Source organism: Carassius auratus, chromosome 32 (genome assembly GCF_003368295.1).
Source record: "Carassius auratus strain Wakin chromosome 32, ASM336829v1, whole genome shotgun sequence".
NCBI lineage: Eukaryota > Metazoa > Chordata > Actinopteri > Cypriniformes > Cyprinidae > Carassius > Carassius auratus.
Window position 1 is genome coordinate 17,332,991 of NC_039274.1, and position 18,824 is coordinate 17,351,814.

An 18,824-nucleotide genomic window follows, 5' to 3' on the forward strand; every position below is an offset into this window, starting at 1 on the left:
AATTTTATTAAGCAAAATAAAGATGAAGTTTGGTGATTCCACTGTATTTTCCCAGCTGTTGTAAAGCATCATAGATGTGTAATTAGTATTTTAAGTTGTGTCAAGAAAGTCTGTAACATGAAAACGAAAATGAATCCGGACATTTATTAAATAATGAAACAGGTTGTAATTCTAGTCATCACAATTATTTTCTTTCATACTTTTAGGTGAAGTCAGTAAAGACGATCCCTGTATTATTTGGCTCTATAGTTAATTTCTTGCTCTACGGAGAGCATGAAGAAGACGTGTATGCCACAGGAGGATATGTCCAGATTGCTCTGGTGAGGATGATTCTGCTCATTGTCCATCTACATCTGTATGGAAACAGTGTGGTCACATGTTTTTCCTTCGCCTCTGAATTTGGTTGAGTGTAGGGATGCACCGATATGAACATTTTGCCCGATACCGATAACCGATAATTAATTTTTTTAAAAGCCGATAACCAATATGTTGGTCAAAATAAAATTTTGTAAATAATTTGAGAACCTGATTACAAAAACAAACCATTAATAACCATGTCCCAAGCACTTCTACATGAATCAAACATGTCCAGTACAGTAGCTTAGTTTCCTATTCGTCCATTAAATGTCAACAAAAAAAAAAATTCACTATCATTTTATATGTCAATATGACAGACCATTGCCAAGCATGTTGCAATTAACTGTAATGTCCTTTAGAAAATGATTCCAATCATATTTTGAGCAATTCTAAACCATAATAGTGAACAGTTTGCATCTGAAGTGTTTCAGCTGAGGGAAATAATCCATTATTAATCGGCTTTTAATATATCAAATTTTCTTATCAGGTGGATAATGCTGCTTGTTTTTATTTTAGTATTTGTCTCTGTGATGTGTTTTCCTAGGAACCGAAGGAGTTGTATAATGAGATGAAGATCATTCCCATCTCTAAGATCGACAGGCTGGCCGCGCCCGCAACCATTAAGAAGAAAATCGAAGAAGAGCTTGCAAAGTAAGACCTGCCGCTGTATTTTGCATTTCACCTTAACAGTAAAGGGAATTAAAGAGCATCTGCTTTGAGTTTGGGTTGACCATCTCCTCATACTTGTAATGAGAAACACTTATCAACAAAAGACGATCTTTAAGGGCTACCTGTGGTTTCCATCAAAATAAAAGTTTGATGCTTTAACATTTGAAAATGAAGAAATGAAGACAGCCGTAATTATCTATCTATCTATCTATATATATATATATATATATATATATATATATATATATATATATATATACTTTTTATTTTATTTTATGCTCATCAAGGCTGCATTGGTCAGAAATACAGAAAAAAACTTTAATATTGTGAAATATTATTACAATTTAAAATAAGTGTTCTATTTTAATATTTCTATTTTAAATCAATGCTGAAAAAAGTATAACAGGTTCCAAAAAATATTAAGTTGCTAAAACTGATTCAAACATTGATAATAAATCAGCATATGGGAATGATTTCTGAAGATCATGTGACACTGAAGACTGTAATGAGTAATGATGCTGAAAATACAGCTTTGCATCACAGAAATAAATTATATTTTGAACTATATTAAAATAGAAAATGGTTATTTAAAAATTGCAATAATGTTTAAAAATTGTAATGTTTTTTTATGTATATTTGATTAAATAAATGCAGCCTTGATGAGCATAGCATTTCGAAGTTTTATAGTCTAATTTGAAGTTGCATAGTTAACTAATGGAATAATACTATAATAAAAATATATATAATTTTGGCCAAATTGTGCAGCAATACAATCATTTTTTTTTTTTACAATATTTATTTTTTACAATATTTATTATAAAACGATTGCAATAAAAAAAAAAATTAATCATGTAGCCTTAGCTTTTTCTGTTCTTTCTTCTTTTTTAATTATTTTCTTGTCATCAGACTTCCAGACAAGCTGAGGGTTACGTGGCCTGAGGGAAATGCTTGGGCTGAGAATGATGCTCGTCCGGCCGGCACAATCATCGGTAAACAAACTCTCACACATAGAAAGCTTACAGTATGCACTGTTTGACGATATTAACGCACAACTTTATTACATGATGTAAAAAGCCCATAATATGCTTTCGCCAAAAGCAGCACCTGCATCTAATCCTGCACTGCAAACCTGTATAGACTTTGAGTTTTTAGTATAAATGTGTTCTTGTTCAGGTCCGATTAAAGTGGAGATTTTGAACAAAAAAGGAGATTCAATTTCTCGGTTGCCTGTGCCTGGCACTATTAAGAAACTGGTGGTTGAGCTGAAAGTCATCTGGCACAGTAAGTCAAATTTACTGCATTTTTGTTTGTAGTCAGGGCATGTAAGTTTATCATGTTTTTTTTGTATGCCAGCGACATATATATATATATATATATATATATATATATATATATATATATATATATATATATATATATATATGCTGATTGTTCATATATATTTTTGTTAAGTTTATGCACAGTATGCTTGTGACATACAGTATTTTTATCCATTTCCTCCTTCAGGTCCTAAAGGAGACGTCCAGACGAACTCCTACATTTGTGCTTATTCATCCAAGTGGGAATACTGGTTCAAGCCCATGGGTAAAAATCAGCGAATCATCATAATGTGTTCATATTCGATTCCATTCATTCGCCATATTTATGTCCATCAACAGGGCAACTGGTGATTACAAAAGCATATTAATGGAGATACAATAAAGACATTTATATGTGTTTAATCCAAAATCCCTCTCCATTTATAGCATTGTAAGCTGAGAGAGGCAGGGTAATACTTTATTTTAAGTTAGATTGATACAGTGAAGACAGTGTTTTATTTATACACTCCATTCAATGTTATATTTATTTGTTCTATTGTGTTTGTAAGTGCTTATGTAAGTGCTTATAATTGATAATTAATGTTTATAATTTAGTCAAATTGTCAGTGTACTCCAAAAGCGTATCTGTGGTCAGTTTTCTTCTGTAAATCTATCGACAAACAACATAATTACATCAAAGCTATTTTATTAAAATAACTTCTCCAGTTGCTTAACTGATAGTATTGCTGTCAGTGTTTTGACAATTTTTTTGTTTGTCTGTTTTATTTGTGAAATGAGGACTTACTGGTACAGTTTTTGGGGTCGCTGTACTTCTCACAGAATACTATATCAATGTGTTCACTTCCAGGGAATCTCAGTAAGCTTGGGAAGTACACACTGCATCTGCAGACCATGCTGAGTGACAACCCTGCCAGCGAATGGGCTGGAAAAAGACTCCCCAACCACTCCCTCAAGTTCTCCATTAAAGGTAAGGCACACAAACACACTGGCTCTGTTTACATCTCCGCTGAATGCTGATATACTCTTGTGCTCCTTCCATAGTGGTGAAACAAAGCTCAAAATATGTGAGCAGCAGCATATTGTAGGGATGCACTGATCATGATTTTTCATGGCCGATACCGATACCGATACCGATTTTTTTTTACAAGCAAATTGGCCGATTCCGGTAATGATTTTTCTTTAAGCAACAAACTAGAAAGAAGGAAAGTATACATAAACAAGATGTTTACTTGTTTACTATTCTAAACGATAACCGCAATCATCTGAAATGAACGTCAGTAACTGCACAGTTAGTAGCCTACATTTAATACAAACATAGATGGTACAGAAATCGGCATTTAGCTTTTGTTTTTGAATTGGGTTGAAACTACAGAGAACTGGCCTTGTGTTAAAAGATTAACTGTGACCATGTGAAATTAAAGGCAACAACTGCATAGTTCTACAGTCCAAACAACACAATCAACACACATTCAATAAGATGTTTCTTAAGCTTTTCAGTATTTTAGCTTTTAAATTTGGTTTTAAATAAAAAAAGGTCTTTACTAGTAAGACTAAATAAAAGTATGCTGTATAAATAAATTATTCCAAAATGTTAAAATCTTGTTGGTGCGAATAAAACAAAGATGCAAAGTGTTTCATTCGTCCAATTAAAAAAAAGATATTAGGGTAATGATTCACATCTATATTTCTTTACTTGATCCAATGAAAAAAAAAAAAACTATCGGCTCAAGTTAAAAAATATAGATGTAAACCATCCATCTTGATAATTTTGTTAATAGTATTCAAACTAACTGAAATAAAACAGGCTATTTTAAGCTAGTTGCCAACGCAGCATAAAAAAAAATATATATAAAAACCGTATAGACGTTTAATAAAAACAAATAATTAATAAAAATGACCATAACAGAACAAATCTTCAACTACAATTAAAACAGAAATAGAAATACTAATACAAAATATTAATAATAACTACAGTAGTGTCTCAGACTTGACTTCTGTCAGATGCTTTGCTAAATTCTCTCTTTTTGTCTCTTTTTGTTTCTCCAACAGAAGGTGAAGCGAAGTCTTTTGTTCTAGGTGTCACTCCCTCTCCCGTCCACGTCGGCGTTCCCTTCAATATTCCTCTAGATTTTAAGGATGAGTTTGATTATCTCACCCAACCACCCTGTGACATTAAACCCCAGCTGGAATGTAGGTAGGTCAAAGTGGATAAACTCGAGCTCTGTAGACATGTCCTAACTTTGTCTTGACAATGGATTTAAGGACTTTCCACCCTTTCCTGTTGCTGGTCATTGCTTTATACTGCTATTAACCAGTGTTTGATGGGTTATGCATGATGCATAATGGGTTAGTTTTTGACACTATGTGCAAAACAGATGACAATTCTGAAAACAAATTCCAAAAAACGAACCAACAAACTATGAATGCAATAGCAAATCTTAAAATGAAATAAGTAAGAAAACTGAATTCTTAGAACAATTAGACAATTAAAACACTAACTTATGTTATTTTCCATCTCAACCAAAAGCATCTTGATTTAAGAATCTTTAGGCATCTGCACTAGAAAACAAGACCAAAATACTGCAGAAGAACATCACTTTTTTTGCAGTGTGATCTGAAAGTAATGCAACACTTGCTGATATTTCGTTTTTTTCCTTACATTTTCATTGCATGTTCCTAAAAAGCTTTTCATTTTCCTTCATAAAACCTGCAGAAACTGTGCACCTGAAACAATATTGAGTTGATTTGAGAGCTTATGAATATTTTTTAAGTGACTGTCTGTATATGTGAGTCACTGAATTATTCACTCAACCAGTTCTTTAATAAACAGGAATGGTGCTACTGCAGTTTTAGGCTGCGTTCACACCAAACACGAGTATAGCGTCAAATTTGCATCTACAGTATCTAGTTTGCCGCTTGAACATTTTGAAAGCATTCCTGCATCTAGAGCGAAATAGACGTGCGTAGAAAGCAAGAGTTTGAAGCGAAATTGACGCGCGTCTGTGGCGAAATCCACTTGTGGGAGGGGCAAGTGCTAGACGGTTGTCTGTTTGCAAGATGGCTGATGTTGATCGAGCATTTGGGGCTTTTCCACTTTTTCCTGCACACGTCCTCTAAATAAACACATTATCTTGTTAGCGCAAAGTAGCTGTAGGCTATATTAGGGGGGAAATAGTTGTAAAAAACTGCGGGAAGGCAGCGGGTCAATAAACGTGTACGTGACTCAAAAGTTAAATGTGTATTTACAACACACTCTTCCAAGCGAGGTCCTTTTCCTTGTTATGATACTTGTGTCATATAGCTCGGGTTGACTGCTCACTGACAACATCAGGCGTTCCTCCATGTTGAAAGAGTGACTTCTGAGCAGGCTCCTGATTGGTTAACGTAGTGCAAATTGATGGCAAAGTGAAAAATTTTCAACTCAGGTGTTGACGCGAATTCGTGTCAAACGCGTTAATGCACAAAAGCACCATTCGCACGTAATGGGCGTATCGCGTGTATCGCGCCAGACCTTCAATTCGTGTCATTCACGTGAACTAGATGTACGAATGAGGCCAATCCGCATCTACTGCGCCGCGCTAAACGCCTCATTTGCGCCGCGAGACCTCCAGACGCACGTAAACGCGTCTTTACATTGACTTCACATTGAAATCATTCGCGCCAGATGCTCTATTCGCGTTTGGTGTGAACGCAGCATTAGATGTGCAGCGATTAATTCTGTTGTGGTTTTATTTGTAACCCTTTTACTGGCAGAGAATCATGTGGTATCTAAATAATAATTGCATGATGTATTCACTTCATATGTGTGTTAATGTGAGTGTCTGTCTTAGGATATTTTTTTTTGTGTGTTTTTCTGATTGTAAAATCTCTCTTATCAGTTCACTGCAGCTGAGTTACGAGGGGATCACATTTGGGAGCACTTGTGTCATCAGAAACGTGAGGGCCATGGGAAAGATCAGTCGTCAGAACAAGGTTAGCAGTGTTTTAATTAATAATAATTGTATCGCTATGGGAAAAGTTTAAAAATAATCACATTTGGTCATGATTCACAAACGTTGAGTTAACCAGTAATAACGAGTGTTTTAATTAATCAAAGTATAAGCAATAAGATAAGAACAAAAAAAGGGTATTTCTGTATGTTAAATGTTTTTTTTTTAATCTGTGGTCAGGAATGTATTTGACCGATAAGGTGTAAGTGATTGTGTGACCAACATATACTGTATAATGAGAATGATATGAAGTTTTTTTTTATGTTTGCATTGACGCTGTGAGCACCAAACTTGGATGTGTGTGACATTTTTAACAGATGCACACAGTGAAGGTGCACATCCCCGGGCTCAAGCAGGACAGACAGTCTCTTCAAATTGCTCTGCAACCTGGTATGACAAAGAACACCGAGACTGCAATAGAAAGAGGAAATGTAAGAGCAGCATGTAAAAACCCGATGGCATTTATCTTCCAGGCCCTCCGCACACTCTCGTGGTGTTTCCAGACAGTGATGTGCTCTCCGTTGAGAATCGAACTCCAGTAAACTTCAAAGTTGAGATTCACGATGAGTACCAGAATATCACCACTCATCCTAAACTCACCGTCCGCTGCCAGGTAGCTCTCATCCACAAACACACACCACGCACTCATTTAGCCGTGTTATTCATATGGTGAATGCACATACATCTACTCAACACACATGTTTTCATGTGTAATTTAGGACATAGAGTTTTGTTTTTATAGAGAGATATTAAAACATATATATATATTAAACTAGGGATTCCAAAATTAGGGGTCATGAGTGGATTAAAAAGCCAATAATTAAATCGAATTTAAAATGAAAATAAATAAATGCAGTTGCATAATTGGTTGAAGTTGTGATATATCTTTGTGCGATTATCAAATCAAGTGCTGAAATTTATAAAATAAATAAGTATATGTGACCCTGGACCACAAAACCAGTCATAAGGGTCAGTTTTTCAGTTTTTCCCGTACTTCGGAACCAAGTTGGTGCTAAAAGAACAAAAATGTTACGAGTACCACATCAACCCGGTTCTTGGTGCGCTATCGGAAAGTTGGGCTTTCCTCATGAGATCAGCCAACATTAAAGGCACCAAACTGTTTCCTGTACATTGGGAAATATCAAAATCGACCACAAAAGGCTTTGACTTCGTTGAATAAACATGATCACTGTTTGTGTCAAAGTCTAAATACGGTGCGGGTGTTTTTATATCACTATATTTCTGAAGAAAACTGACTCTCTTCAGAAAATGGTGGATGTCATCTTGCCTGTAATGCCTGAGCAGCGTTTGTGAGCGCAGGCTCAGTGCTTATCTGATTACAGCCGTTACCGGGAAAACCTCTCTCTGTCTTCCGCTCTACAAGCGCCTCCTGCTGGCAGAGAATGAATTTGCATATTCTGCTGTGGGAAACACTGCTTCGGTTATGAATACTATGAAATATTTCAATTTGAATGTCGAATTGAAATAAAAGCTGTTATTAGAGTAGTTAATCGTCAACATAAGCGTGGCTAACAATAATATAATGAGCATTAGAATTAAATTTCTTTAACCATTTAATGCTCCTATATCTTTTATTAGGGTACAAAAACTGGATGACATGATGATATTTACCATTTTTACAAACCAGAGGCTTTAAAAATTATTTTTGAATCTAAAATATGCATGTTATATTTTTGTGTCAAATCCGTCAGAAAAGCAGTTCTGGGCTTTTTGATTTAGATTTTTTAACTTGGTTGTTATTTTTGGCTTTAAAATTCATAATCCCTTTCAAATTAAATATGTACACAGTTTGGATTAAATTACTGTATAGCCTAATTTTTTAATTAGCATGTTTTTGTGTTTTTCTTTAGATTTTCACTGATATTGGTAACAAATACCGAAATGTTGGTACTGTGACAACACTACCACACAATGTATTTTTGGCTATTGCTACAAATATCCCCCAGCGACTTCAGACTGGTTTTGTGCTCAAGGGGCACATATGGTCTCTAAGACTGGGTATTAAATTATCTCAATATGATTTTCCTTGATAAAATTACTGCAAAAGTGAGATTAATGTTTGATGTCAGTTTTATGCTCTGTGCTAATTAGTGATGCTCCAAAATTATGGCAACCTAACAGTGATGTTTCATTGATTTTTCTCTGACCTGGTCAGTGTCTATTTCATGCACACAACATAATTACACTACTAGAGATAAACATGTCAGCTTCATAGATGCTAGTGCTAGATCAACAATATTGATTTCTCATTTGATTATTAAATCTCTGTTGATGTGTGAACTTCACTAAACATTATTTGTAGCACCTTCCATCCAATAATTGCAAGCTTTGTGCTTTGTTACTTTTAATATGAAATAAAGTCTCAACTCTCTGTAAATTTTAGCATGTAATATGAGTAATAAATGTGTCATCAGTTCTGGATCGACACATTTTCCTCTTTACAACTAGTTATAGCACAAAATAAACATGAATGAACATGTCATCACTCAATCAGTGCAGGGTTTCCGCGGATCTTAAAAAGGCCTTAAAAAGCCTTCTAAAAAAACGTATTCAGAATTATCACTTTTAAGGTACCTTTTCATTTTTAAAATGATTTCAAACATCAGTTTTCAGTGTTTTATGTTTCAGATATCAAAACATTATGTATTAAAAGTTAAGAGCTGCATTTAAAAGTGTGTAAATGCATATAAATGACACTTCTAATGCAGCTTCTGTGTTTCCTCTGCATTGTAAAGATCAGTTTTGTTGATGCGGATTTCATTTGCTTGGTAAAAGCCCAAATACAAGTATTTGACTCAAAAGATGGTGCACACTTGTTTGTAGCTGCTGGGAGCCCCTGATCTGCCCGTGGATGTTGTGGACTGCAGTAACACTGGATCTGGAGTCCTTCTGACCAAACCACTTCTGCTGAAGACCATAAACAATGAGCAGATCCTTACTGCCAAGTTCAACATTCCTGTAAGATATTGTACATTCCTTGTTCAGATTATTTATAGCCATCCTGGTAATATATGTACTGTATGTATGTTGCTTCATCAGCATTTAATCCAGATACACATTGGACTACATTATATTAGTGACCTTATCACCATTTGCCGTCAGTGTTTTATCAGTATTGTTCGATTTGCAAGAAATTAAAAATAAAAAAACTTTTTTTCCCGAATTTCTTTTTTTAATCTAAAGTATTAATAATTGATACGTCCTGTCTAATTTTAGTGTTTCAGTGTTTGATTTGTAGTGTTAAACTATTTTGTAGGCCACAATAATGTTTGCGAGCTCTTCGCCGTGTCAGTTTAAAAATTATCCATCATTTGTCGACTATTAAAAACAGTTTTACAAATTTTTTTTAGAAGAGTGTGTGTTGTTCAGAATAAAGGTTCAGTTATTGTTCAGAACTGTTTTTTTGTTTGTTTCTTTTTCTATTAAAGTGTGTGTATAACGTCTAGATAATCTGCATCACGTGCTGTTTTGAATAAAGCCACTCAGATTAAAATTCAACATATGTATATCTGTTCATATCTTTCCTTAATTAAATTTTTGGTCTCATGAATGAAATATAACCCAGAGTGAAGATATAAGTGAATCTTTCATAGTAGTAAAGTATTTAAACAGTTTAATCTGTTAACTGCTTTAGCTGTTTGACTCGATTTCCTCATCATTAAGTGCATTTTTCCTCGTAGAACCACAGGACAGTGGCCTGCGTTGAACGTAAGCTGCGTGTCTTGCCCAGCTCACAGATATCCCGTCTGGAGGTCTACAGACAGGAAGAGGGCTCTGATGATGTCATGGTGCTGCAGAACGCAGAGCGCATTGATTGGACGGCTGGAGACACGCTAGGAAACCTGCGCTTCAGACTGTATGATGAGGGCAATAGACTGGTTTCCTTTCAGCCGAAACTCACCAGCAAGTTTAAAGTGAGAGTTTGACTGTGTTTTTTTATTTTCTTTGTGTAGTGTTTCAAGCAGCACTGTATTTAGTGCACAGTATGGAAATAATCTGTGTATTTGTGTGTTTCCTGTAGGTGACTTGGACAGGAGATATAAACGCAGAAGAGCTTTCTCAGGGAAAACTGCCACCTTTAAGTGTCCCGACTCAAGCACAGCGAGAGCATTTCTACTACGTGTCTTTCCACGAGCATCACACGGTTGAATCTTCCTTCATTATTGTGTAAGTTTGACACTGATCATGTGTATGTCTGTGTTTCTTTATATGCCTAAACACAAGCGTATCTGTTGTGTCTCTGAAGGCCTCTTCCAGATGAGCCCGAGCGTCTGCGGGTCAACCTCAGCGAGTCGACTGTCAAAATGGGAGAAATTCTGTCAGGAAACATACGTAAGTACCATCTTAAAAGTGTTTCTCAGGGAACCCAAAATGTGTGTCAATGGTCAAATCAAATATAAATAGCACATTAAAGTGAAACGTTTTGCTCAGAAAGAAAAACAATTAGAGGGAAATATTGGCCATAATTGGGTTTGACTTCAAATCAGCTAGTCGTGATGTGATTACAAAATTCCCACTTTCCCTTATATGTATTTTCATTGTGTGGTTTTGCTTAAACCAATTGTGTCGCTTCACCGGTTTTGTGTTTGTAAAAAACATTCACATGTTGACCTTGTATTTCTGTTTCAGATGTAGAAGTTGTTGATCAGTACGGGAACAAGACAGACTGTCTGAACAATGACATTGTGAAGAATATGAGTGTGTCTGCTGATGGTCTGGATCAATCAGCTCTGGCCATTGAATGGCAGGTACTGTACACACAACCACAGACACAAACAAAACAGCGGTTTTTGAACAGGATTCTCATGTCAGTATCGGCACCGATAATCAGATCAGTTATCGGTCAGACAAGACTGATCCTAATCTGATATTCTGGTTACTTCTCTTCTAAACATTCAGTCATGGATCTGTGCTATGCCTGTCTTCACACTAGAGCTTGGTAAAAAAATAAAGATATTAATCGATATCTCATTTTTACGAAATAATCATATCGGTTCTTAAATCCCCAAAATCGGTTAATCTCGCCTGTTTTCAGTTAATGAATGGAGCGTCGAAGGGCGCTTTCCATCAAATATATTGGAATGAGAATTGTGTGTTGGTACTTTTAATATGAAACAAAGTTTCAGATTTCAAATTCTATCCACTGTATTGCACTATTCAAACAATAAATGCCGTTTTGTCGCTGTTTAATGTGGAACGACAGATTGCTGTAGCGCCTCAGTTATATCAGACATTAATAAAAACAGTGTTCTTCCACCAAACAATGTTTCAAAGTTCAGTAAACTACGGGCTTCACAGGGTTAATTGCTTTATTATAATGAAGTCATCTGTATTTAGTAGATTATTAAAGAGTGACTATCAATTCCACGCTCAGAGGGATAGTGATTCACTTATGAACACTTCTACATACTGGCGGTTTTAATTTCACATTTAAGGTAACTTTTCATTTTTTAAATACTTTCAAACATCAGTTTTCAATGTTTTATGTTTAAAATATCAAAACATTATAAATGCATTTGTGACTGCAGGTTAAAGTATTTAATGTCCCTCTGAGCTGCATTAAACAGTGTGTATACATGTAAATGCCACTTCTATGCATTGATTTACAGTATTTTAAGACTTTGAGTAGGAACATATCACTGAGACGTCTTCTGACCAAGTTGCAAGTGATTTTAAATGCTTAATATTTAGGCCAGACTTGACTTTCCACCTGGGAATAATAGATAATGAGGTTAAAGGTCTTGTGATTAAAGTACACAGAGCAAACTATATTTTACTAGCACCGAATTTGTATTAAATCATAAATAAATCATTAAATGGACTACACAGAATTTTCTAATAAAATATTTAATAGGGACTTTTTATTGTAAACCTCTTAAATTATTACATTTTTCAAAGGTTTTATGAATTCAATTAAATAGACTTGGGTTAAGGATGATTAAAATGTAATTAAATCATTAAAACAGACTTGAGAACAATAAAAATGGAAGACAGGGAAAAATAAAACAGAATTTGGTGAAAATGAAAGCAAACTGTTTTTATAAATTGTTTTGTGATGTCAATTAATTAGACATGCATTTAGATTTTTCTGGAATGTGATAAAAATGGAATCCAGATAAAAATGATCTGAAATCAAGCAATTTGGGGGAAATGTAACTGATTTAATAGGGCCATTCCTATAGTGTTTAGCTAAAGGGGGTGGGGGTATAAATTACAAGGTGTGTTCACGGTCAAACCACATTGATTTTCATTTTAGCGTGTGTGTATTTATTGCAGGCCAGTAGTGGACTGTTGTCTGTATCTGGGGTCCGCTTCGTGGGAGGGTCTCTTGGCCCGAGGAAGTTGTGCTTCAAGTATCAAGAAATGAATGAATTTGTGCAAATGGAAGTCACTGCGGGACCTCCGGTACAGATAAAGTTGCTGAAGGAGCTGGAGATGGTACGTCACACATTCACAGCCCGAACACTGAGCTCCATGGTGAGAAGAGTTTGAGTAAAGCTGGTTTCTGTAGCCTCTCCAGGTGGTGAACGGCCAGGGCTTGGACGCGCCGCTCGTCGTGCAGCTGTGTGACGAATGGGGAAACCCTTCACCAGACCAGCGGATCGCAATCGCCATGAAGGCTCTGTCGCCACAGTTGAAGGTACATTCGAGGGAGGAGAGGTCTGTGGATTTATAATGGCAAAAAAAGTTGGTTTTGACTGTACTTGAAAAGTGAGAAGAAGAAGTGCAGTTTCACTAAAATGACAAGTGACGAGTGATTAACTAATTATGAATGATCAAAAACAAATGATTGCATGGACATGAAACATATTTCTTAGTTTTTAACTCGCTCGTCTGAGTTATGGCTTCAGATAAGGAAAAGATTGCAGTGGGAATTTAAAAAGCAAAATCTAAATTGAGTTCCTGTTGTGCTTTCTGTAAAGCTTTTGGTTTTACTTAAGAACTAATATCCTACAGTTCAACTGAAGTAATGCTTTTATTAATCTTTTTGTTTTTCTCTTCTAGATAAAGTCCTCAGTATCATCTCGGTTTGTAGATGCAGAAGGAAAAGCTTACTTCATATTAGAAATTATAAGTGGTCCAAAGTAAGTACAGATTTAAAGCCTACTCTATTATCTTTGATGCACAAATTTCTAAGGCCTCTTAATGGTCCGGCTGATAAACCAATCTACTATCATTCCTTCTGTCGTTTGAATGATAGTTCAGACTTTTTTTTTGTAGGTTTTTTTTTATTTTCTTTTATATTTACAGATTTTTATTACAGATGCACGGAAATTTCAGGCCACTGAAAATTATCAGCAGAAAAAAATGTAATAAGAAAGTTATATCTGACTCTGTTTAATATTATAATATTATTAATATTAATATTATTATTATAATATATATTTTCTATACGATTTTATTGTTTGACTTTTAATTAAAATGTGTTTATTTCATTGGCATTTAATTTTTTATTTATTTATTTATTTTTATTCAGTATATTTTAAATTATTGAGTTAGATTAAAAAGTCTTACAGAATTAATTTATATAATTTAAAACAATTATAAAAAAAAAAAAACATTTTTGCTTTAGTTGCCAAGCGCATCCAGAATTTTCATTTTGGTGCATCCCTAATTTTTCATAAAGTAAATAACTTTGAAATTGTTATTAATATTTCAAGATTAACACTTGGGTCTACTTAACTATCAAGAAATCATTTTATAGAAAAATCATGTTAAAAATGCGAGCATCAAATATGATCATCAGGCTTTTAAAGAAACGTTTATTTGTTCATCTCCTTTAATCATTATTGTATTGAATTGCATTATATATTTTGAAACTACAGAGCTTTGATCAGAAAACTAAGTAAATCCCATTAAAGGTCTTACTAAGACATATTATTTAGAGATATAACAACTGATATTTATATCGTTTTATGCAAGTAGTGTTTTTTTTTTACCATATTCTCACTATATCAATACATGAGCCATAAGTACCTGCTTAACAAAAACACTCTGACTTTCATCATCTACATCTCTCTTTTGTAGAGGGGAGCATCAGTTGGAGTTTGGGGGGTCTTCTAACAGGAACGGGATTATTCCTGGGCCTGTAGTAAAACTAAATGTGATTCCCGATCCCAACAAACCCGTCGAGCTCAGTATCAGTTATGACAGCGCTGCCAAATTATGTGCAGGGGACATTTTCCCAGGTGTGTGTGGAAGCATATAAGAACAGGACAGCCCTCTTTTATATTGTAATATTAGTATAGAATAGAGTGCATATCTTATTTTCTGGTGTGTGTAGTGTTTACTGTGGTGGTGATCTCTGAGGAAGGCACTCCGGTGAAAACCATCTCCCCGGCAAACCTCTCGATGCTGCTGTGGAGGGGCACGGCATCAGACTCCGATCTCCGACCCTTTAACGTGAGTCACACCATCTGTAAAAATGTGTTGAGATTCATTTCTCAGCCCATGTACCACGAACTAATAATATCCTAAAAATATATAATACTGACTCCACTTAAGCAGTAACAACAAAGTGATGCACTTTTGTTATTTAGACCTTATTTACTCCTCCTACGCTGTTAAATATCAAAATATTGTTTTATCACTTAGATCATTTTTGTGTAAACTTCTCAAGTCCATCATCATTTGTAAAAGCAAAAACAAAAGCGACGATGCGCATCAAAGTTTTAATGGAAAAAAAAGAGAGCTAATCTCTGCTGCACCTTAATCTCTGTCACACACCTCATAAACGCAGTTCAGTTGTGCAGCGCAAGAGAGAGAGAGAGAGAAATGACGGAGACGTGCCGAAGTAAAAGTGCTGAAAATCAGCGTCTATTTTGTGCACAACTTGAACAAACTACAGCAGGTAAACGTGTCTGCTCTGTGGATATTCACAATATATATTGGCATGCAGCAAACCGTTTTTAATATTTTGATCAATTACTGTTATTAAACCATTTAACTGATTGTATTAATCGGTCAAAATTATTAACGTTCGGTTAACCGGTTAAAATTAGCATCTCTACTTAGAGCTTCATTTGGACAATTTTAAAGGTAATTATTTTTTCAGTATTTAGATTTTTTTGCAGATTTTCAAATAGGTGCATCTCAGGCAAATATCGTCAAATATTTTCTTGATCCTAACAAACCCTTCATCAATGGAAAGCTTGTTTATACAGCTTTCAGATGAAAAATGGACACTTATGAGTATTTTTGGTCTCTCCATTGAGTAAATGGGGTATGTTTTGTGATTAAACTTAGGCCACGACTCTGATGTGTAGCAAACGCAAAGACACAGAAAAGGATGACTGCTTCTGCTTCAGGTAATAGAGACAAATGATCAAAATAAATATTTGATATATTTTATTTCTTAAAAACAAAAGTTTTGTATTTGATTTTGCATTCTTTTAAAAATCTCATGCATGTGAGATGTATATATGTATGTTTATGTATGTGTATGTGTTTGTGTGTGTTTTTATATATTTTTCCTTAATTCTTTTAAATATATTTATGTTAAATGTATTCATAAGTATGAATAAAAATATTATTTTTAATTAAAAATAATAATTTTGGGTAATTCTTGTCGGTTTTGACCCATGCGTTTGTATTTCGATCGAATGCTGATGTCTTTTTTCAGGGATAAGCAGATTCCAGAGCTAGCAGGGCAGTATGTTGTCCAGTTTTTTTTGGTTTTGGACAAAATCAATAATCTGTGCAGCAAGCAGGTGAGAGAACACGCTTTATTTTGTCCAGTTTATTGTATGTGCTGCTTTTATTTCCTCTTGCTTACTTTGGGATTCATATTTGTGTTTCTGTTTAAGATTCCACTAAATGTCGTTCCCAATAAAGCTGTGAAATTAGCCCCTGAGACTCCACCTTCAACTCCTGTTGTGTCCAATAGTAACATTCGGGCCAATCGCACACTGCTGGACAGCTTCAGTCTGAAGATCATGGTGAGTTTCAGTCTCTGCTAGAGATGATGGTTGGATGTTTACAGTTAATAAAGTTAACATTGGGCTTCATGTGGTGCTTAAAAGGGTCATAGGATGCTACATGCACTTTTAAAAGTTTTGGATGAATGCAGCTAAAGTAAACAGTCCCTCAGAGAGCAGCTCCGAAGAGAGGGGCGTGGTCAGCAGAGCTCATTAACATTTAAAGGAAAATGCTACAAAACGGCTTGCTCTGAAAAAAGCTGCTTTTGACTGTGTTGAAAAAAAGGTGTTTTTTACACTACCTTTGAGAAATTTTAGCCAAACTATGTTACAGACTTCTATTAAGACCCTAAAGAATCATTTAATTTAATATTTTATTTATCTTTTTTATATCTGCCAAATCATTTGCAGCCGTAATGCAATGTTTTTCTGCAAAATGCACTTTTTTCCCCTGTTATTTCTGAATTCTCAATAACATTTCGACCAAATCCTTTGTTTCTCACTTTGCAGGATGAATACAGTAACGCTGCTGGTGAGGGTTTAGATGGAAAAGTGATTGTTACAGTTAAAGGTACTGGAGATGTGGTGCTTCCTTTGTTTGAGAATGGAGCTACAAGCGTGTCATACAGCCTCACTAACGGCGAGACTCTTATTACCGTGAGTGTTTGTGTCAGTGTTGTTTTAGTATTATTCAGGTACTATTATAGGATTTATAGCTTTTATATTTTCATTTTTACCTTATTTTAAATTGTCATTTTGTTTTTTTTATCTGCTTTCCTTTCTAAAAATAAAGCTAAATAAATAAATAGAAATATAAAAAAAAGTTAAAGAAAAATGTCAACGCATATAAAATTACTAAAACTACAACTAAATGAAATAAAACTAAATAGAAATATAGGTTTTTAAATTAATGAAAACTATATTTAATAGTTTTAGTTAACAGTAACAACACTGTTATTGTTGTTAATGTTGAGTAATTGTACTTTAATTTAGCTTTCGTGGTTAATTTAAGGAAATGTAAATAAAATTGGTTAAAATATTAATTATATTAAATGTAATATTATAATTTATAACACAATATTATCGGAACATTATCAAAATCGTCCGATAATGGCTTAAAAAGCAAATATCGCAATGAATAAAAAATATGCTGATACACCTTACCCATAATATGTGTACCTCACATGTGCTATGGGTGTGCTAGCGATAAGGTCACGCCAGCAGTGTGCTCATTCCTGAAGCTAACTTTTTCCTGAATGATGATTAGAGTCAACAGTTACAAGCACGAGCAGCAGTAGCAACAACTGCCTTTTCTGGGTAATAATGCCCATTCAGTAAGGCCTTTTATTTACTTAGGGGGCGCTTTAGGCCTGCTTATAATAAAATGAAAGTAAAGTTCACAAAAAAAAACACATTTAAGATTGTTTTTCTGATTATGGTTTGATTTAAAGGTCAGTAGGAATAGCTTACATGAATAAAAATCACAAACAAATGTGACACTTGTAAACTGTAAGTAATTGAGATATGTAAATATATATATATATATATATATATATATATATATATATATAAATATTTAATGTTTTTAGTTTTAAATGGATATTGAACACTTAAATACATGGAACGCTAAAAGATTTTCAGAATTTGTACAACTCTTTTGCTTTTGAGTATCTACAAATGTTAAGTATTTCAATAAAATGTTAAGGATTGCTTTATAGTTGCTTTATAGTTATTTTCAAAGATTTCAATGTACTCTCATTATAAAAGAACTTAATTTGTTTTATTTAATTCTCAAAAGAAAGTTTTTGTTAAAAAACTAACCAAAATGAAAAATAATTTGTTCATAATCTCTGTCCACTAGAGACTTTTTGTTTCTAAACAAAAGAAAATATATCGGTATCAGCCAAAATTAGTTTAAAATTATCTGCAAAATCCAATATAGTGCATCTGTAAATATTGTAATTTTTAAAACAACAGGATGGAGAAACTCTTAATTTTATTTTGCATGTTAAAGCTCACATATTGAAGTTATAGACCCTTTTTTTATAATGCGCAGGATTCAGCAGTTGCACATACACACACACATGTATGCTTTTCAGATGAAATTCACAACTGCAGAGATCCCGCTTCCAGTTCCAGAGACATTTGTGCAAGTTAACTAAAATAAATTACAAAATGGACTGGTATAAAAAAGGTTTACATTGAATTATTGTTAGATGTGATAAACAGTAGAGCATTGCACTAGCAGTCAACTAGTTAAAAATGGTCCTTTTTTTATGCGTACTCTTTCTATGGGTTCACTTAAACTGCATTCAAGAGCTCCAATTTAAATGAAGAACTTTTTATTGTGGGTAAATGGGTGTTATTGTTTGTGTCCTGTAGGATTTGGCACTTTTGGAGAACAGTCCTGGTGTGGATGGAGCCGAGTACATACTTCAGTTCAATCCTCAGATCCGGCAGACTGGGGTTACCATCGATGCATACACCCTGCCTTTCAGATTCTGCAACGGTTAGTCAGCAGACACACCCTAATCAATATCAGTTACATTACT

General features: G+C 34.4%; 1 protein-coding gene across 2 annotated transcripts in view; it reads left to right on the forward strand.

Moving 5' to 3' along the window:
• The window catches only part of LOC113051717 (structural maintenance of chromosomes flexible hinge domain-containing protein 1-like), a 40,884-nt gene that overhangs the window by 13,586 nt on the left and 8,474 nt on the right, over positions 1 to 18,824 (forward strand). For both annotated transcript variants that reach the window (XM_026215692.1, XM_026215694.1), the window contains exons 15-39: positions 207 to 320; positions 902 to 1,008; positions 1,933 to 2,015; positions 2,200 to 2,307; positions 2,533 to 2,610; positions 3,193 to 3,312; positions 4,395 to 4,539; positions 6,224 to 6,317; positions 6,652 to 6,724; positions 6,808 to 6,947; positions 9,179 to 9,313; positions 10,036 to 10,269; positions 10,377 to 10,522; positions 10,602 to 10,687; positions 10,985 to 11,103; positions 12,632 to 12,793; positions 12,867 to 12,995; positions 13,361 to 13,440; positions 14,384 to 14,544; positions 14,640 to 14,758; positions 15,602 to 15,663; positions 15,978 to 16,065; positions 16,162 to 16,293; positions 16,783 to 16,929; positions 18,655 to 18,781. In XM_026215692.1, the coding sequence (XP_026071477.1) occupies positions 207 to 320; positions 902 to 1,008; positions 1,933 to 2,015; positions 2,200 to 2,307; positions 2,533 to 2,610; positions 3,193 to 3,312; positions 4,395 to 4,539; positions 6,224 to 6,317; positions 6,652 to 6,724; positions 6,808 to 6,947; positions 9,179 to 9,313; positions 10,036 to 10,269; positions 10,377 to 10,522; positions 10,602 to 10,687; positions 10,985 to 11,103; positions 12,632 to 12,793; positions 12,867 to 12,995; positions 13,361 to 13,440; positions 14,384 to 14,544; positions 14,640 to 14,758; positions 15,602 to 15,663; positions 15,978 to 16,065; positions 16,162 to 16,293; positions 16,783 to 16,929; positions 18,655 to 18,781 (2,989 nt within the window). The remainder of the gene's footprint in view (positions 1 to 206; positions 321 to 901; positions 1,009 to 1,932; positions 2,016 to 2,199; positions 2,308 to 2,532; positions 2,611 to 3,192; positions 3,313 to 4,394; positions 4,540 to 6,223; positions 6,318 to 6,651; positions 6,725 to 6,807; positions 6,948 to 9,178; positions 9,314 to 10,035; positions 10,270 to 10,376; positions 10,523 to 10,601; positions 10,688 to 10,984; positions 11,104 to 12,631; positions 12,794 to 12,866; positions 12,996 to 13,360; positions 13,441 to 14,383; positions 14,545 to 14,639; positions 14,759 to 15,601; positions 15,664 to 15,977; positions 16,066 to 16,161; positions 16,294 to 16,782; positions 16,930 to 18,654; positions 18,782 to 18,824) is intronic.